We start from the raw sequence: 21605 nt of genomic DNA, 5'->3' as shown, positions 1-21605 counted from the left end.
AACCGCGGGCAGCATGAATCGGAGCGCACTATTGCAGCCAGGTATGTTAGATCAAATAAACCTTAAAGATCCAGCCGGGGACCATAGCTGGAGAAGAGACTAGTACGGCATTGCCTCTGGCCGGCTCTTCCCAGCGCTGCTGTAGGAGTTTGGTTCTTTCCCTCACTTTGACAGGTTTCTCCTTATGTACAAGTGAGGGAAAGAACCAAACTCCTACAGCAGCGCTGGGAAGAGCCGGCCAGATGCCATGCTGTACTAGTCTCATCTCTGGCTATTGATCTTAAAAGTATTATTTGTCAGCGATCATGTAACCAGGCTCTGATTGATGCTACCCAGCGTATGGCCACCATGAATCAGTTGACAGAGTCTCTTTAAATTGCATGGAAACAATCATCATTGAATTTGTATGAGCTAAATGCAGATTTGTTCTGGATCCTCCTATGGATTTATCATGGATTAAACTATGGTAAAAAAAAAAATCTGCAGTGTAAATTAATATGCAGTACAGTCATGGCCAAAAGTTTTGAGAATGACACCAAAATTATATTTTCACATGATCTGTTGCCCTCTGATTTTTAATTGTGTTTGTCTGATGTTTACATCACATACAGAAATATAATTGCAATCATATTATGAGTACCAAAAGGTTATATTGACAGTTAGAATGAGTTAATGCAGCAAGTCAATATTTGCAGTGTTGACCCTTCTTCTTCAGGACCTCTGCAATTCTCTCTGGCATGCTCTCAATCAACTTCTGGATCAAATCCTGACTGATAGCTGTCCATTCTTGCATAAGCAATGCTTGAATTTTGCCAGAATTTGTTGGTTTTTGTTTGTCCACCCGTCTCTTGATTGCCCACAAGTGCTCAATGGGATTAAGATCTGGGGAGTTTCCAGGCCATGGACCCAAAATCTCTGTTTTGTTTCATGAGCCATTTAGTGATCACCTTTGCTTTATGGCAAGGTGCTCCATCATGCTGGAAAAGGCATTGTTGGGCGCCAAACTGCTCTTGGACAGTTGGGAGAAGTTGCTCTTGGAGGACATTCTGGTACCATTCTTTATTCATGGCTGTGTTTTTAGGCAAGACTGTGAGTGAGCCGATTCCCTTGGCTGAGAAGCAACCCCACACATGAATCGTTTCAGGATGCTTAACAGTTGGCATGAGACAAGACTGGTGGTAGCGCTCACCTCTTCTCCTAATAAGCTGTTTTCCAGATGTCCCAAACAATCGAAAAGGGGATTCATCTGAGAAAATGACTTTACCCCAGTCCTCAGCAGTCCACTCCCTGTACCTTTTGCAGAATATCAGTCGGTCCCTGATGTTTTTTCTGGAGAGAAGTGGCTTCTTTGCTGCCCTCCTTGAAACCAGGCCTTGCTCAAGCAGTCTCCGCCTCACAGTGCGTGCAGAAGCACTCACACCAGCCTGCTGCCATTGCTGAGCTAGCTCTGCACTGCTGGTAGTCCGATCCCGCAGCTGAAATAGTTTTAAGATACGGTCCTGGCGTTTGCTGGTCCTTCTTGGGTGCCCTGGAGCCTTTTTGGCAACAATGGAAGCTCTCTCCTTGAAGTTCTTGATGATGCGATAGATTGTTGACTGAGGTGCAATCTTTGTAGCTGCGATACTCTTCCCTGTTAGGCCATTTTTGTGCAGAGCAATGATGGCTGCACGTGTTTCTTTAGAGATAACCATGGTTAACTGAAGAGAAACAATGATACCAAGCACCAGCCTCCTTTAAAGTGTCCAGTGGTGTCATTCTTACTTAATCATGACTGATTGATCACCAGCCCTGTCCTCATCAACACCCACACCTGTGTTAATGGAACAATCTCTAAAACCATGTTAGCTGCTCCTTTTAAGGCAGGAATGCAATGATGTTGAAATGTGTTTTGGGGGTTAAAGTTCATTTTCTTAGCCAATATTGACTTTGCAAGTAATTGCTGTTAAGCTGATCACTCTTTATGACATTCTGGAGTATATGCAAATTGCCATTAGAAAAACTTAAGCAGTAGACTTTGTAAAAATTAATATTTGTAGCATTCACAAAACTTTTGGCCATGACTGTATGTGGATGGGTATTAGTAAAATCTCATACATTTTTCTGGTACCGCAATGTGCTGCAGATTTTATGGACACTCATAAATGTGTTAGATTTAATCATTTTATGTGTAAATTATTATTTACATGAACATAAGGTGTTTGTTTTTGGTTTTTTTGCATGATACCGTAATCGGACGATTGATAAGATTTGTTTTTTTTCATAGGGCCATTAATATTTTACCCAATAGAGTTATTGGCACAGTGGGCCAGCATCCAGGAGAGCCCATAGAGCAACTAGCAAAGTCCAGAGATGGCCGGTTTTTAGCAAGCTGCGCCCATGACCAGAAAGTAAAATTTTGGGACATGTCAAGCATTAGCTCCATTACTGTGGATGTGTACAGGAAACGGAAGAAGAACAGGCAGCTGCCGGCCTTGAGCAAGAAAGCGTTTGGAGGAGCTGATGACTTCTTTGCTGATCTGAAGGAAGAGAAAGCGGAAAAGGAAAAAGAGCAGGAGGATGAAGAAGATGAAGAGGAGAGTGACAGCGAAGACTCGGACAGTGACTAAGTGAATAATATAAAACACAAGATCCGAGGACTTATGGGGGCAATGCAGACATCCATTTTTGGAGCACAGAATACCGATCTTCCCAGGAATCAATGTTACCAGTTTTTAATCAGCTGAAAAACAAAATATATTTTATAGCTTTCCTGTTCTAGCCATTTTTAAAATCTGTAGACACGGTGCCCTTCATGTCTACGTTTACACAGAACAGTGAGTGGCATACAAGCGATGCCCCGGTTATGTTCCCAGAACTACAAGCTCCATCTTGTATTGATGTCGCCACATGCTTCTGCTCCATTCTTGTCGGCCCATCGTGGTGTCAATATCTTACAGATATGGCTTTTCTTATCTGTGTTTTGCTAAGATCATATCCGGAGATGTCACAAGATAACCAGCTTAAAACAAACAAATAAACATGTTTTTTTTTTATAATCTGTCAAGTGATGTGTGTTTCAAGTGAATATGTTTGGCCTTGTAGTGGTTGGGATGTACATCTGCTATGTCTGGAGCTTGGCTAGCTTATCACGAGAATATATTGAACTAGCTGTACTACCCGGCTTTGCCCGGGTTAATAACTGTTGTTAATAAAATAGAATGTATTAACAAAAATGTATTCTGCACACAAAACAAATAGATAGAAATGTAATTATTAAAAGGCAAAAACTAAGCTAATAGAAGCATTTCACAACATATATTTCAACACCACAGATATTCCACACAGATTTAACTAAATTGGCCAAGTAATGTGCCCCGTCTGTCTCTCTCCCCGTCTGTCTCTCTCCCCGTCTGTCTCTCTCCCCGTCTGTCTCTCTCCCCGTCTGTCTCTCTCCCCGTCTGTCTCTCTCCCCGTCTGTCTCTCTCCCCGTCTGTCTCTCTCCCCGTCTGTCTCTCTCCCCGTCTGTCTCTCTCCCCGTCTGTCTCTCTCCCCGTCTGTCTCTCTCCCCGTCTGTCTCTCTCCCCGTCTGTCTCTCTCCCCGTCTGTCTCTCTCCCCGTCTGTCTCTCTCCCCGTCTGTCTCTCTCCCCGTCTGTCTCTCTCCCCGTCTGTCTCTCTCCCCGTCTGTCTCTCTCCCCGTCTGTCTCTCTCCCCGTCTGTCTCTCTCCCCGTCTGTCTCTCTCCCCGTCTGTCTCTCTCCCCGTCTGTCTCTCTCCCCGTCTGTCTCTCTCCCCGTCTGTCTCTCTCCCCGTCTGTCTCTCTCCCCGTCTGTCTCTCTCCCCGTCTGTCTCTCTCCCCGTCTGTCTCTCTCCCCGTCTGTCTCTCTCCCCGTCTGTCTCTCTCCCCGTCTGTCTCTCTCCCCGTCTCCCCACCGACATCTTATTACCTCACACATAAGCTTCTTATACTATGAATGTCTTTTGTTCCTATAGCAACCAATCACAGGTCCTACTAATAGCCTGTAGTTCCAGGCTCCTTTTACTTTAATGGAGCCATGTTTTTTGGAGAGTAACTGTAAAGCGCGGGGTTACATTTTCCTGTCAAAACATAGTCTACGGCGTTCCCTGGGTCACATGAGGTTTCTGTGCAAAATTTTGTGATTGTAAATGCGACGGTGCGGATACACTTTTCGTTTCACTTTTTCCCCATTATGTAGATAGGGGCAAAATTGATTGGTAAATTGGAACGTGTGGGGTTAAAATTTCACAACATAGCCTGTGACTCTCTCGGGGTCCAGACGTGTGAGTGTGCAAAATTTTGTGGCTGTAGCTGCGACGGTGCAGATGCCAATCCCGGACATACACACACACCACACACACACCACACACACACCACACACACACACACACACACACACACACACACACACACACACACACACACACACGTTATTTATTCATTTATATTTATTTATTCCTTACATGGTGCAGCCCAGGCTATCATTAAAGAACGATGTAGAGGTTTCTGTCTATACCTATTGTATACCTATATTAGTTGATGTTTGGGTTGTCTGTCCTCTTGATTTCGTCTTCTCCTTTTAATATTGGAATATGGTTTGCCTAATACATATTACTTTTCCCATGACGACAGAGATTCATTACATTGCTAATGCACCTACCTAATGTCTTCACCAGAGATTTGGATTAGCCTATGTGATGCATACACTTCAGCCTCAGTGTATCTTACGTCGTGTGTGTGTGTGTGTGTGTGTATAACATTATATATACATTATATATATATATATATATATATATATATATATATATATATATATATATATATATATATATATATATATATATATATATATATATATATATATATATAATGTGTATGTATGTGTACAGCAGAGTCTCAGTGTATCCTGTGTGATGTATATAGCAGTCTCAGTATATGCCATGTGATGTGCAGAGACAATAGGCAAAGGAGAGGAGAGCCGAGACAGTTGAGAAGAAGAGAGCTGAGATGGTGAGGGAGGGAGCAATAATACTGTCAGAGAGGAGAGGGAAAGTAGAGGAAAGGTGAGACAGTCAGGGAGAGAAGAGGAAAGGGAGAGGAGAGCTGACTCTGGGAGATGAGACGGAGTGAAGAGGAGAGTAAAGAGAGGATAACTTAGACAGTGAGGGACAGGAAATGGAATGGGGGGAGGAGAGGGAGAGGTTTGCTGAGGCAGTCATGTAGAGGGAGAGGACAGCTGATATGGTTAGGGAGATGAGAGAGAAGACAGTCGAGAAGAGGGAGCTAAGAAGATAAGGGAGAGGAGAGGGAAAGGAGAGAGAAAAGAGCTGATACATTCGGGGAGAGGAGAGCTGACACCGAGAGGAGAGGAAAGTTAGAGGAGAAATGAGATAGTGAGGGAGAGGCGAGGGACAGGAAAGGGAGAAGAGAGCTGAGACGGTCCAGGAGAGAAGAGCAGAGAAAAGATGGAGATGAGAGCTGAAACAATCGGGTAGAGGGAGCACAGGGAGAGAAAGAGGAGAGGAGAGTTGATACAGTCAGAGAGGGCAAAGGAGAGGAGATCTGAGAAGGTGAGGAAGAGGAGAAAGAGAGTAGGAGATGAGACAAAGACGGAGTTGGGAGCTGAAATGGTCAGGGAGAGCTGAGATGGTCAGGGAGAGGAGGAGGAGAGGGAGAGCTGAGAGCCAGTGAGAAGGGAGGGAGATAAGAGCTAAGATAAGAGCTCCTCTCAAGGAGAGGAGAGCTGAGATAATCAGGGAGATGAGAAGGAGAGGTGAGTTGAGACAGGAGAGCGAGAGAGAGACTAGGTTACTGTCTGTCAGCCAGGAGGATCTCGCGAACGGTGACTCAGTGACTGACGTCCTCACTCGTCTTATCTGACTGCCACTGACTGGCAGCCTTATTCTGAAAACATTCAAAGGAATCAATGGACGACGTTATACATTACTTCATTGGATTACATTAGAACTTCAAGGATTACTTTTTAACCCCGTCACCCTCAGACAATATTCTGTTTTCCATTTTCATTTTTTCTTCCCCTTCTGAGAGCCATAACTTTTTTATTTTTTTGTGGGACAATTTGTTCTTTTGAATTATACTATTCATGTTACCATATAGTGTACAGGAAAACCATTCCAAATGTTTAGAAATAGTGAGACAAGTGAAATTCCACAGTGGTTTTGGTTTCTTTTTATTCACCATGTTCACTCTATAGTAAAACTGACATGTCATTATGATGCCTCACGTCTGTATGAATGTGTAAATACCTTTTATTTAAGTGGTAAAAAAAAATTTCAGAAGTTTGTCCAAAAAAAGAATAGTGCATTTGTCACCATTTTCTGAGACCTGTAGTATTCTTATTTTTCGGGATCTAAGGTTCAGGGATCCGTGTTGTGGTTTTTTTTTTTTTTATTTTTGCGTCTTGAGCTGGCGTTTTTAATTCTACCATTTTTGTGTAGATGCGCTGTTTTGATCGCTTGTTGTTCCATTTTAATGTACACTGTACACTGCGACCGTTTCTCCTGATTAAGACGATGTTGCAGCATTGCTGATCAGGAGAAATGCTGCTCTCCTGTGAGTGCTGGTCACTCTGTTGCCTCTCACAGGAAATAAGTTATGGTAGTGTCAGGGGTCATCAGCGGACTCCGCGCTACCGTGACAACACATTGGCATCCCATGATCGAGTCTTGGGGCCACCAATGGAGGCGGGGAACAGCACGATCCCCGGTGTGGAGATTTAAATTGCACTGTGAGTATTTGACAGTGCAATCTGCTTTACCTTGGCTGGAAATAGGGCAGATGCCATGTTGTTTTTTAAATAATTTAAAAAAGTAATTGGGTTCCCTCTATTTTTGATAACCAGGCAAGATAAAGCAGACAGCTGAAGGTTGCAGCCCGCAGCTGCTACTTTGGCTGCGCTGGTTATTAAAACTAGGTGGGAGGTCACGTGTGAGGGGGTGTGAATGGGGAGCAGGTGTGTTACATTTGATGGTAGCACTCACACACTCACATACTGGTCACTGGAAGTTCATTTTTGGATCTCATGGCAAAGAATTCTCTGAGGATCTGAATAAAGAATTGTTCCTCTACATAAAGATGCCAAGACTGTAAGAAGATTGCAAACACCCTGAAACTGAGCTGTTTACCCTGTGTCTAGCGAGTCTTCTCTAGTGCTATTGATGGTTAGGATAGGCTGTGTTGCCGGTAGACACCAGATGCCTCTCCAGGGCAGTCCTCTGGAACTGCAGGAGATGATCGGAGGGTCAGAGACATGCTAATGAGGTATAGGAGGGCAAGACAGAGGTGTAGTCAGACGGTCCAAAATCAGGACAGACAGCACAGGCCCAGAGAACAAAGGTCAGGATCAGAGAGGTCAGACAGAGTGCATTCAAGCCGGGTCAGTTATGGGAGAACCAAACAAAGGCATAAACAGGGCACCAGCAGACAAACTGACTAGGAACCAACGTTCGGGCAAGAAATGGAGGGTGGAATTGCCTGATTATATTAGCTCCTAGTAGGTTATAGGCTGGGGAAGCAAATCTCTGCAGGACAAGGTGGATACAAATTCCTGCAGAGTGTGGCGCTGCCCCCTATGACTCACAACCAGCAAAAGGCAACTCGGAGCAATAATCAGGCACTGGGTGGAGCAGAGCACGGTGAGTAGGGCGGCACAACGTGAGTAGGGTGGCGCAATGTGTCATAAAAAAACATTCTCAGAAGCACTGGGAAATATTGAAACTTTCCAGAGTTATTACTTTATAAAGTAACACTAATTAGAATTGGAAACTTTGGCCTTGTCAGGAAGACGAAAACAGGCTGGATGGTGAAGTGGTTAATATGAAGGGGACACAGGGTTTCTTCAGGTCCTTAACAGTTTTTTTGGGTGGATATTTTGCCATTTCAGGAATCAGTTACTTGAAACTTTACTGAGTTTTGCCTGAAGTTAAAATGTTTTCTACTTACGGATGTAGTCCCAATGCAAATTAATATTGGAACTCGAAGAAGCACTGTATAACATAAATCTCTCCCCCGCTCGTAGGAGAGGGTCCTGACTGTACTGTCTCCAGGTTTGCAGGTGGATCTCCCTTTTTCGCTTCTTCTGCTTTTCTGATCAAGTCAAATGGAATCTGAACTGAACGGCTGACATCAGTAGAATTGGAGATGCCTATTAATAATGTAGAGTAATTCTATACCAGATCGCTGGCAGCATTTTCTCACAGCAAGATGGACATCGGACAGGTAGGCACTTTCTCCTGTCAATATTATGTGTAATGAATTGAAGAAAAGTACATGTTGTGATGGTGCCTTATGTCCTTTAGAGTTAGATTATAAAATGCCATCATGTCATGGAGCTCGGCCTGGACAAACAAGCATTTTATTTCCATAGAGGAAAGATAGAGGACAGCTGATATACACATCACTGAACGTTACAGGTTGTACATGGTGTACATGTATCTTCTTTAAGCCCTAAAACTATGAACCCAGACAGCAAGAATATACTTGGCTGTGGTCAGTGGTTGTCAGGCTGCCAGCAGGGGGAGCTGGAGTCCTGCAGGGAAAGACACTACACGGAGCTGAATGAGCAAGGAGGGGAACTCCCAGTGTGTGCTAATGCAGTGTCTGCCAGCATCAGCCGGACAGCTGCGGGGGATGGACAGACGGGTCTTGGTCATACACAGTACGGGCAGCAGGAAGACCGGAGGAACTAGCAGTGGAGGAGTCGAGATCAGGCTGAAGTCAGTGCCAGAGGAAACAACCGAGTGGGGAGGTAGGAGAGGGGGGAACAACCGGGGCTATTGTGGGAAGGAAGGTGGTGGGACAGAGGAATGGCAGAACGACTAGGGAACAGAACACAGACAGAGGCTTAGTCTATGTTCACATTTCCGTTCTTTATGATCAGTCACGCTCCCCCGCTCTGATAAACAACGCAATCCGTTTGGCGGATTGTGACTGATGCCCTTGCGTTGCATCCGCCGCCTAACTGATCAGTCATGGAACGACTGACCGTCAGGTGGCAGGAACGCAGCATGTAAAGTTTTTTGAGCAGCGGAATCCTTATGTTTTCACTGCGCATGCTCAAATCTTGTGTTTAGTCATTCAAATGAATGTCTCAGTGGCCAAACGATCAGCTGATCGGCCGACTTCTGTGAGCGATCAGCTGATCTCCCGGCCGCCGGCTAATGAGAGCGATCAGCTGATCTCCCGGCGGCCGGCTAATGAGAACGATCAGCTGATCGTTCACAAAAGCCGGCTGCCGGGAGATCATCTGATCGCTCTCAAAAGTCGGCGGCCGGCTATTGTGAACGATCAGCTGATCATTCTCTCTCTCTCGTTTTACAACGGAATCCACTTTCTCATTACAATGAATTCCAATTCGTTGCACAACGCATCAGTCACAAGCGTCAAGCAACGCATGTGACTGATGTAAAACAACGGAAATGTGAACCTAGCCTTAGAGCACAGAGCGGGACGGATCTGGATCACACTTACAGGGACCATCACTCAGAAGCAAAGCAGAGCTAAGCTTATAGCCGGCATTGGTTCACCGGAGATGACAGTATTTAAAGCATCCCAACTCCGGAGGTGAGACGCGGGAGAAGGCTCCACCCCCTAGCCATGTGGACGGGGAGGGGAAACCGTGACAGTGGTATTCGGGGAAGCACTTATTCAACACATTTTTTTTTAGGCTCTGCAATTAATCTTTAAATAAATTGTCTCGTAAAAACAATCCCTGTCCATACGCCATGATAAGACACAGATGTAATAAGGGAATCCTCCCCCATCGACAGCTAGTTGAGCTATTTTCATAGTCATTAAAGAGGACCAACCAACGTGATTTCGCTATTTGAGGTAAAGGCAGTGCCATACTGGCACTAGGATGCTGAATCCAGGCATATCTTCAGTTATGAGATTGGAGGTTTTATTACAGTAATATTTGCAATTAAAGTTAGAGAAATTATATAGTTATTTGATTGACTTGTGCAACAGGAAGGGAATATGGGGGTCGGGTTTTCCTATCTATTCCCGCCACTGGCGCCTGCTCATTAGCATTTATGAGTATTGCAATACACTCTTCACTAAGATGGCACCGGAGTCGGCGTCTGCACATAGCGCTATCTCCAGCGCCATCTTTATGAAGACTGTCTTCCTTCATTAGCCTGATGGATGCATCCTCAGCTCTCGTTGTGACTACAGGAGCGCACGTGGTCACAACAGAAGTGGAGACCACCCCCCAAATCAACTCACCAGTCTCCTCTGAAGTGTGCGGCTCCTCTTCTAGGTGCGGTCTGCGGTCATGTGCGGGAGCTGATCTTGGGGACTGGCGGTCTCCATTTCTGTTGTGACTGTGCACGCTCCAGCAATCTCAACAAGAGCTGAGGATGCGAGGGCGGCGCATCTATTAGGCCAATGAAGGAAGACAGAGTCTTCACAAAGATGGCACTGGAGATAGCGCTATGTGCAGGTGCTGACTCCAGCACCATCTTAGTGAAGAGTATGCTGTAATACTCATAAATACTAATGACCAGGCGCCGGTAACTGTCATAGAGGCGGGAATAGATAGGAAAACCCAGCCCACATATTCTCGCCCCTCTTGCACAAGTCAATCAATTAACTGTACATTTCTCTGACTTTACTTGCAAATATTACTGTAATAAAACATCCAATCTCATAACGGAAGGTATGCTTACGTTCAACATCCTAGTACCTGTATGGCGCTGCCTTTACCTCGTATAGCAAAATCCTGGTGGTTGGTCCTCTTTATGTTTTTTGCATTTTCCATGAATGTCTGTTACCAGCTTTGAATTGTTAATGACCCATTTCTGTGTCATATTCAACCCATCCCTCTCACTTCTCAAAAAAAAAAAATTGTGCTGTGGTGGCCCGAGATTTATATTACAGACTATGGACATCATTGACATGGAGAAAAAAAAAAGATTTTTCTACACAATATATGTAGTAAGTTTTACGGTAGCCTCATGCATTTTGCAGTCTGCTGTGTATTTTTCTCTTGTGGCAGTGTCTTTCCCAGTAATACAGGCTGGATATGAGGTCTGTGTATATCCAGAATCCTGTTGTCATCAGTTAAGCACAGCTTCTATCCTGCACTTATCTACTCTTCTTGTTGTTTCCTCTTTTCTGCAGTCTGTTTTCTCTACCCTCACTTATATTCTAGACAGTTTCCCTCCTCTCCGGAGAAATCTGCGTGCAGTCCCCTTCTCTCCTTGCTGACATCTCTAAAACTTAATGTTGGGAGGGATAACATAGAAAGCAGAAACTCTGATGGATTTATAACATTTTTGCAAACCACTCAGCTAAATATATCTTGCAGCAGCAAAATGGTAGAATTTTTAATGAAGATTACGTATAACGTTGCTTAACTTTACATTTAGCAAATGAATAATAAAAAAAACTGTGTGCAACATTGTACCTAGCATTTAATGCATTGCAATCCCTTCAAGCTCATGGCCCTCCTAGCCCAATACAGAATTGTTTGTCAGCCTCTAAAGATTTTCCTATTTCTTACAGCTTGGACAAGAAGTATGTGTGAAGGCTATAGTTGGACTCTGGCAGTCAGAAGGTAATGAGCATTTCATACCATTTTAATATTTTGCAATTTGAGCACTGTGAACAATGGGGTCAGATTATAGCAAAAAAAGAAAGATAAATATATTCCCACCCTCACCTCACTACAGTGAGGAGCAAAAGGGTAACAATGTTTGAACTTTTGACTTTCAGGATTTATATCTCACCGTCAACTACACCTTTGAACATGAAACTAGCATCATTTTATAGACAATTATCTTGGCTATCTCATACATAAATTTGACTTGCAACTATATAGCATATGATTAGTTATGCAGATTTCTGTAATTTCACTGCATTGTTACTGTTTTGCATCTTGAAATACATTTTTTTATTTGTATTATTTTGTTAGTATTTTATACATCCACCGTTACCTTTCAACACTGCCTGTATCCTTCTGGGCATGCTCTCGATCAGATTCAAGCATGTTTTGACCGAAATCTGATCCCAGGTTTCTTCTGCACATTTTTAATGTTAGCGCATACTGGTCAACTCACTTGAGTATGTATAGAGCTTTTTCTTCAACTCTACCCACAAGTGTTCATTAGGGTTTAGTTCTGGGGACTGTGGGGGCAAATCAAGCACCTCTACTTCATTGTCATTGAACCATTTCTTCACCAATCTTGACGTATGTTTCGGTCATTGTCCTGCTGTGACACTGTGTTGTCCTTTTTATTTATATCTATAGAACTTTATGTTCTGCTGCTGTCATCTGGTAGTGTTGAGAAGTCTGGGCTAATCCAGGCCTTGTTCATTTTGATAAGAGTCAGCCTGTCAGAATTTTCAGTTGACATCATAGTTCTCATGGATGAACGTCTTTGGTATGCTCATGCAGCAGGCACAGTCTCACCTAACCCATGGCCTTATCATCTGTGTGCACCGTCAGCAACGCATCCACTACCCCGCCCCTTAGCGCACGCCTTGTGCATATTAAATTAGGTATGCATCTGAGAGCGGTATTAATAGGCACTAAAATAGAATAGATGTATGACTGAAAATGACTTTTGGTTTTACGATGTAGCAGCAAGGACTGTAAGGCAATAATCCTTGCCTATATGCCTTTAATGCAAAACTAATACGCAATGGCTTCACCATCAACTTTTCCTACACTAAATGCAGCTGAGAGTTGTAGTAATAGGGGCTAGAATAGAATATATGTAGCCCTGAAAAGGAATTTTGGTTTTAGGGTGCATGAGCAAGGACTGTACAGAAATAATCCCTGCATATATGTCATTAATGCTACACTAATATACTATCCCATCTCCAGCAGCTTTCCCTACACTGTTTCAGAGGTAGAGTGTGATGAGCATGGCATTATTGAGTCTTATATAGATATGATGCAGCTGTCCAATCACAGTAATGCCAGTAGCTAACATAGCTACGACATTATTGTGCTTAGCATGCAATCTGCACATGTTTATTGACTGAAAAACAGCCACGAAACATGCAGGGCGGGGACTCCAATATGGCGATGGATCACAAGCACCCCAATGCTCAATCAAATATGGAGCAGTGGCAAGGATGTTCAGTTATCACTAATTGTTACCCTTTTGCTTATCAATGAATGCACATCTCGAAATAACAGATGAATGACACCCCATGATAAAGGTGACCATAGAGAAGACTATTAATTTATATTTTAAGATATAAGGTTTCCTGCCACATTCCTAAAGGCTGCTTTACACGCTATGATATATCTAACGATATGCCGTCGAGGTCACGTCGGTCGCATCGTTTGACATATCGTAGCGTGTGACAGCTACGTGCGACTGTAAACGAGCAAAAATCCTCACCTTATCGTTGCTCGTTGACACGTCTCTTCATTTTCTAAAAATCGAACGTCCTCTGTGCTCCGGTTGTTCATTGTTCCCGAGGCAGCACACATCGCTCCGTGTGACACCCCGGGAACGATGAACTGCAGCTTATTTGTGTCCCGCCGGCAATGCTGAAGGAAGGAGGTGGGCGGGATGTTTACGACCCGCTCATCTCCGCCCCTCCTCTTCTATTGGCCGGCCGCTGTGTGACGTCGCTGTGACGCCGAACGTCCGTCCCCCTTCAGGAAGAGTATGTTCGCCGCCCACAGCGAGGTCGTTTGGAAGGTAAGTACGTGTGACGGGGGGGTTACGACTTTGTGCGACACAGGCAAGAAATTGCCCGTGCCACACAAACGATGGGGACGGGTGCGATCACACGACATATCGACACGTGTAAAGCAGGCTTAAGACATACTGATAAGGAATTTAGATTTGTGAGCCCTAAATGAGACAGTGATGATGATGATGATGATGATGTTGTGGTGTGATGATGTAGAAATTAATAGTGCTATGTGAGTAAAAAAAAATAAATATGCTTATAAATGATTGCATCAGTTTATTATTCTCCCAATTGATTCTTCTACTTAAAATCTTGGTTTTGGACTTGTCAAATCTGTGTGAAGAATAAATACTGGATTATTGGATATGAGATTAACAAGGATTTATTTATTTCTGAAATTGGAATAAGTGTCTGTTTTCCTTGCAGATCAAGAAAAAACTGTGTGTGTCACTGATGACCACAAGAGCTTAGTATTCAGAGATAAAACTGACAGTGAAACTAAGGTAAAGCCTATTTTCCTGCTATAAATAGAGGGGGGTGCAGAAGAAGACATACAGTTTAACCCATTCCTGCAAAAGTATTGTATTTTCATCCTGTTAAGGGGTTCTTGATGTGAAGGGGCTCAGGAGCTAAGATCCCTCCACACGCAGCAGATACCGGCTATATTTAATAGCCAGCATCTGTCTCTAACAACTGCAGGTAGCACCGAGTTCTGGGCAAGGCTGTTGAACATTTAAATTATACTGTCAATCCTTGACATCCAAGTGCAGTCCCAATTCCACAGACTCAGACAATGGAGAAGGTGGAGAAATTCTGTTCTCCATCTTCTCCTGCAGTGAGCTATAATTCTCTCATTCAAGAAAATAGGATTACACTAAAGGCCCCTTTACACATTGCAACATCGCTAGCGATATCGCTGTAACGTCACCGGTTTTGTGACATAATAGCGACCTCAAAATATCAAAAAAAATCCAGCACTCAAAGCAATGAAATGAAATTGTTTTGAATTTTTATTCATTCGTTTATAGAAAGCAATTTTGTGTAAATATTAGTTGACGTTTCGGTCTTCCGACCTTCATCAGATTACAATACAATAAAGAAATACATAAAGAATTTTTAGATGTACAGAAATATAATGGCATAATACAATCATAGTATCAGAAAAGGCAGAGATTTCACCAAACAATAATACATTGACCATAAGAAATCACATGCCAACAAAATGATGACAAAAAAAGGGAAAATCGAAAAAAATGAAAAATCGAAAAAAATAATCTGTCAATTGAGCCACTTAACTGGCAGACACAATGCCCTCCTAGATATAAAGGTAGGAAATGTGCTAATAAAGAATAATTGGTAGAAAAAGATGTAAGGACCAATAATCATGTCCTACTAATTCAATATTAAATTACAGAAAGTGCAAAGTAAAAAAGGAGCACTCAAGACTAATCAGACAAAGTCAAACAGACAATAGGAAACAATGCCATGTGGTAACACTCACCAAAAAGGCTCTGATATAACATATGGAAAATCCTGGAGAAGAGGGAAAAGCTGCCCGTCCGGGTCTGCGGTCTGTGTGATCTGACAGCCCAAAGGCCAAGTTTAAATAGACCGCTTATTTAGCGTATATCATGTTACGGAACGTCACTTCCGGTCCACAAACCAGAAGTGACGATCCTGACTGGCAATATGTAAAACCAAATGGTTGGCAAACTCGGACTTACACAGACTGCCCATGCCACTTCACATCCAACAAACTGGACAAAAAGTGGTACGCCAGCATATAGGATATAGTAGAACAAAAAGATAATTACAATAGATCGCTTGATTAGCGCATAACATATCGCGGAACGTCACTTCCGGTCCGCAAACCGGAAGTGACGATCCTGGCTGGCAAACTGTAAACCAAGTGGTTGGCAAACGCGAACTTGCGCAGACAGTCCACCCCACTTTACATTCAATCGACTAAACGAAGAACACGGTCATACGGAACGAATGAGAAATTTATAAGAGATAGACCACATGTATCAACAGTGACTAATAGACCGCTTAATTCGCGGAACGTCACTTCCGGTCCGCAAACCGGTTTTGCGGACCGGAAGTGACGTTCCGCGATATGCTATGTGCTAATCAAGCAGTTTATTGTAATTACCTTTTTGTCCTACTATATCCTATATGCTGGCGCACCACTTTTTGTCCAGTTTGTTGGATGTGAAGTGGCATGGGCAGTTTGCGCAAGTCCGTGTTTGCCAACCATTTGGTTCTACATATTGCCAGTCAGGATCGTCACTTCCGGTTTGTGGACCGGAAGTGACGTTCAGTAACATGATATACGCGAATTAAGCGGTCTATTAGTCACTGTTGATACATGTGGTCTATCTCTTAGAAATTTCTCATTCGTTCCGTATGACCGTGTTCTTCGTTTAGTCGATTGAATGTAAAGTGGGGTGGACTGTCTGCGCAAGTTCGCGTTTGCCAACCACTTGGTTTACAGTTTTCCAGCCAGGATCGTCACTTCCGGTTTGCGGACCGGAAGTGACGTTCCGCGATATGTTATGCGCTAATCAAGCGATCTATTGTAATTATCCTTTTGTTCTACTATATCCTATATGCTGGCGTACCACTTTTTGTCCAGTTTGTTGGATGTGAAGTGGCATGGGCAGTCTGTGTAAGTCCGAGTTTGCCAACCATTTGGTTTTACATATTGCCAGTCAGGATCGTCACTTCTGGTTTGTGGACCGGAAGTGACGTTCCGTAACATGATATACGCTAAATAAGCGGTCTATTTAAACTTGGGCTTTGGGCTGTCAGATCACACAGACCCGGACGGGCAGCTTTTCCCTCTTCTCCAGGATTTTCCATATGTTATATCAGAGCCTTTTTGGTGAGTGTTACCCCATGGCATTGTTTCCTATTGTCTGTTTGACTTTGTCTGATTAGTCTTGAGTGCTCCTTTTTTACTTTGCACTTTCTGTAATTTAATATTGAATTAGTAGGACATGATTATTGGTCCTTACATCTTTTTCTACCAATTATTCTTTATTAGCACATTTCCTACCTTTATATCTAGGAGGGCATTGTGTCTGCCAGTTAAGTGGCTCAATTGACAGATTATTTTTTTCGATTTTTCATTTTTTTCGATTTTCCCTTTTTTTGTCATCATTTTGTTGGCATGTGATTTCTTATGGTCAATGTATTATTGTTTGGTGAAATCTCTGCCTTTTCTGATACTATGATTGTATTATGCCATTATATTTCTGTACATCTAAAAATTCTTTATGTATTTCTTTATTGTAGTGTAATCTGATGAAGGTCGGAAGACCGAAACGTCAACTAATATTTACACAAAATTGCTTTCTATAAACGAATGAATAAAAATTCAAAACAATTTCATTTCATTGCTTTGAGTGCTGGATTTTTTTGATATTTTGTATCGGGGTGGGACCCTATCCAAGCACCAGCGAACAAGGAGTGCCACATTTCTATATACATATAATAGCGACCTCCCCAGCGACATTGCAGTGTGTTACACGCATCAGCGACCGGGCCCCTGCTGTGAAGTTGCTGATCCCTACAAATCTTTCAGGACCATTTTTTGGTCCTTTGTTTCCCGCTGCGCAGCATGCATCGGTGTGTTTGACACCGTTACAATGACATCGTTAGCGACTTTCTCGTAGGCGTGCTATACCGTTCCCTACCAGCGAGGTTGTTCTGTAGGTCTGGGATCTCTGGAAAGTCTCTAAACGCTGCTGCGTCGTTGGCCAGATCTGCCTGTTTGACAGCTCACCAGCGACTGTTTAGAGACTTTCCAGCGATCCTGGCCTGGTCAGGATCGCTGGTGGGATCGCTAGAAAGTCTCAGTGTGTAAAGGGGCCTTAAGACTACACTCTCAATAACCTCTGATCAGTGTTTGATCAGAGGGTCATTTGCGTAATCGTTATGATTCTTTGACAATTGAGAATGTGAGACCGAGATTTTGACTACATTTTACAATAGTGTAGCATTGCGGTGTATATAATATAAGCAATAAAACCATTGTAGATTGTAGTCCTCTACTCTAACGGGACTAAAAAAAATAACGTACGATACATTTTTAAAAATACACAAAAAATAAACATAAAAGTTCAAATCACTCACCTTTTTCCCCCTTGAAAGTAAAGGAAAAAAACAAACAAAACATACTTGGTATCGCTGTAATTTTAAAATTTCAATTTTTTAAAACATAAAATTAACTGATCAATACAAAGAAAATAAAATCAAAACCTCAGAATTACACTTTTTTGGTCACATTACCATCCTAAAAAAAATGTATTAATTAGCAGTCCAACCATCACATGTACTGGTATGAATAAAACATCAGCCCACTGTCTGAAAACAAGCAATATTCTGATTTTTTTTTCATCACATAAATAGAAAATATCTATGCATGTTTAACACCACCATAATCAGACTGACATGGAAAATCATACTAGTGGGTCATTCTTACCACACATTAAACACCGTAAAAACGTAACCCAAAAACAATGGTGGAATTGCATTTTCATCACAATTGGAATTTTTTTACTCCTTTCCAAAAGATCAAATAATTACGTGGATTGGCCAGTCAAAATTACATCTTGTCCAGCAGAAAATCAAGTCCTCACACATCTATGTCGACGGAAAAATAAAAAAAAAAAGTTATTGATCTTGAAAGAATGCGAGGAAAAAATATACGCTAATGTTATCCTGTTTGCGAGAGCATACTATTTTATCACAGATAAAAAACCCTACACGTTGAGTTTAATTGGACACACGCTCCTCATACCGGCAGAGCTGACAAATATATTTCTGACCCAGCAGCACCATGGTTAGGGTAACACAAAGGCTATAGAAGGCAAATGGTGCAAAATTTTTAACAAAACTCAATTGCAAAAATTACTTTTACCCCAAAATACATGAATTTAAGTAAAAAAAAATAAAATACCCCTAAAAGTGTCCATATCTAGAGATCAGTGAACCCTGTGAAGTTCGATTCGGCAGGTACAGTCGAACCTTAAAAAAGTTTGGTTTGTGACCCTGACTTGATCCGAATCGCAATGGAAGTAATTTCGTGGCTCCACCCACATGTAGGCAGGGTTTTTCACATATTTGTTTTTGTGTGTGTGTGTGCGCACACTACATCTGTTCACACTGATTTTACCCCAAATGTGAGCCGATCAAACACTGAAATCGCTTCACACAGCACTGCTCATTTGGGTGCGCTCAAACAAACATGTGACTCGCACAATTATCGTATCGCATCATCAGGTGTGGCTGGCTTCTCTCCTGACAAGAGTGGGTCAGCTGCATGTATTTCTATGTAGCTGAAACGCTCCTGTCCAGAGAGTGTGTGTGGCCATACCGCGTGATGCCGATGCAAGATTGCCGAGTCACTTGCAAGTGTGACTCCAGCCTTTGAGTGGTTTGCTCTCATAACTCAATCAAACTTCGAACCCGAGCCTTTTTTTTTTTTTTTGGAAGTCTGCTTCCGAACCCGAACTCTGGACATCGAACTTAAAGGGAACCTGTCAGGTGCAATATGCACAGAGAACCATGGGCATACTATTTGTCCTATTCGGGGCCTCTATGTTGGAGAATCAGGACAGAGACTGAGAGCAAGGATTAGATCTCAGAGCCACACAATTACTGACAAAAAAAAATCCATTTACCTGTGGCCAAACATTTCTGTGCTCCAGGACACAACATAAACCACATGAAAGTTGTCATATTAAAAGGCAACTTCAGATCACAGAGCCATCGCAGGGTCTGGGAATACAAATTCATCACAATGTTTAACTCTGTGGACAAAGGACTCATCCTGTCAGGAGGATTTATGACTCACTACAAAATCTGAGAGGTCAGCTCCAGAGACTGAGGGCACCAGGCCTCTGATCCTACATGGATATTGGGACAATAAAACTCACACCACTAATCAAAGCTAATTAAGGATTCACTTTCCAAGCTCAGTGTTTGTTTATTTAATGTCCTTTTACTATGCATCGCTCTGCCCTGTTTTGTGTATATATTTGTGTTTCTTCAGATATTTTGTCATACTATGCCTGAGGAAGAGACATGAGATGTCTTGAAAGCTTGCTTTATAACATCATATTTCATTTTTATTTTAGTTAGCCATTAAAAGGTATCACAACTACAAAATTTTAATTTTGTTCCTCTCACTGAATCAAGGAAGGGCAACTAACGCCGAGGGGGCTAGTGTGCCCTCGCTCATTCGCATATTATATTAGATTTTTAGAAATACTTTTTCTAAAGATCTCTTTATCTATGGTAGTGTATACAGGGATGGTTAAGCAGGGATTGGCAATATGCATCCAGAACTGCTTGTGGTTCTGGGTGCATATTGCATCTGACAGGTTCCCTTTAAGGTTCGCTCACCTCTCTCCATATCCTTGAAACTATGAAGGGTTTTCCTGCTAATTAAATATTATGTCAACTGAAAATTACTTTCCTCCAAGGCATTTGCATCCTGGCTTTTACTTACTCCATCTTGACATGATTTCGGTAGTCAATCACTGGCAATTGTGGTTACATGTCAAGGATAGTGTGGGTTAAGCAAGGGTTCAAGAGATAGGAGCAGCTGTGGATATTAAAAGGTAAAGCTCTTACTCTGAACTCATATTCAAATACTAAAAACTTTTTTTATGGTGCTGAAAAAATTTTTCACCTCCATGACTTAAAATGCCTTACCTAGAGGTTCAATGATGTACATTTTCTGCAGAATGAACACACTCCCTGATCCTGACGAATTTGACGGAGGGAGAGACTATCACTGTGGGTCCATCTCCACGCTGGGCGAGGCAGGGCTAAAATAGCTAGAAATAATTATTTTACTCTGAAGGCCAAAAGTTTACCACATGTACCATTGGCCAACTGTCCTAAAAAAAGGAATCTTCATGTTTTAAACAACAATAAACTTTAAATTTTTTTTATTATAGTTTTTTTTTAAATAGAATCTAATTTAATAATGTTTTTCAGATATGTAGGGCACTAATCAAGCCATCACTTGTGTCTCAGTCTTTCACATTTATCTAAATATTTAACTACTATATTTCCAATAGAAACCTTTAACTATTTTTTTCACATTTTCAGGAATACCACTTCACATTTGATAGTGTCTTCAATTTTAAAAGTGGACAGGTATGTAAATTAATTATTAATTAATTGATAATTCTTGTAATTTTCATTTATTTATAGTTTTTTTGGCTTTATTGCAATTAAGTTAAGTTTTCTTGAAGTGTAATATGGGCACAGTTTTGTGTCCATACTGTGAAATCAAATTTCAGTCCACGGGTTTATTGAACTGAACTAATGGCATAATAGATAATAGAGCCCTATGATACTGTTAAATGGATCTATCCTTAGATCTCAGAATACAAAGTATACATTATTAAATATATCACAAAGACTCACTGAGTCTTGAGATAAAGTTTTACTCATAAAATAGTAACACTTCATTCAGGGACACAGGAATCATGGATGTAGACCTGTAGCTTGACACTGAAAATTACAAAAATCGACTCCTACCCTGCAGGATGAAGCAGGGTGTACACGTCCTGACTTCAAACTGAAGTAGTGCGCATGAACCAAACTCCGCGGTTATGCACACTGAGGCAAAAGTCCCCGTTGGACACGATGGTGGCGGAGAGGTGAGTGAGGTCATCCTGTGACGCTGCGTATTCATTAGCATGATAGCACACCCACAGGGACGTACTAACATGCTAATGGGGGCGACTGGCAAGGAAACTAACGCCCAGGGGACTAATGCCCTCACTCATTAACATACGGTAAAAGATCTTTAGAAATACTTTTTCTAAAAATCTCTTTTATCTATGCTAGTGTATACAGGGACAGTTAGGCGGGGATCAGTAATATGCACCCAGCACTGTCGTGATTCTGG

At 42.2% G+C, this 21605-nt stretch overlaps 2 protein-coding genes across 2 annotated transcripts in view; both read left to right on the top strand.

Annotated features, from left to right (window-relative positions):
• The window catches only part of WDR55 (WD repeat domain 55), a 49025-nt gene extending 45990 nt beyond the window's left edge, over nt 1–3035 (top strand). The window contains exon 9 of the mRNA XM_075342256.1: nt 2264–3035. Coding sequence (XP_075198371.1) covers nt 2264–2606 — 343 coding nt within the window. The 3' untranslated portion in view covers nt 2607–3035. The remainder of the gene's footprint in view (nt 1–2263) is intronic.
• A 5169-nt stretch (nt 3036–8204) lies between these two features.
• The window catches only part of LOC142301233 (kinesin-like protein KIF27), a 95658-nt gene continuing 82257 nt past the window's right edge, over nt 8205–21605 (top strand). The window contains exons 1-4 of the mRNA XM_075342255.1: nt 8205–8233; nt 11522–11573; nt 14099–14175; nt 20798–20845. Of these exons, the coding sequence (XP_075198370.1) occupies nt 8219–8233; nt 11522–11573; nt 14099–14175; nt 20798–20845 (192 nt within the window). The 5' untranslated portion in view covers nt 8205–8218. The remainder of the gene's footprint in view (nt 8234–11521; nt 11574–14098; nt 14176–20797; nt 20846–21605) is intronic.

Source organism: Anomaloglossus baeobatrachus, chromosome 4 (genome assembly GCF_048569485.1).
Source record: "Anomaloglossus baeobatrachus isolate aAnoBae1 chromosome 4, aAnoBae1.hap1, whole genome shotgun sequence".
Lineage (NCBI taxonomy): Eukaryota > Metazoa > Chordata > Amphibia > Anura > Aromobatidae > Anomaloglossus > Anomaloglossus baeobatrachus.
This window is presented reverse-complemented; position numbering and strand designations above follow the sequence as displayed.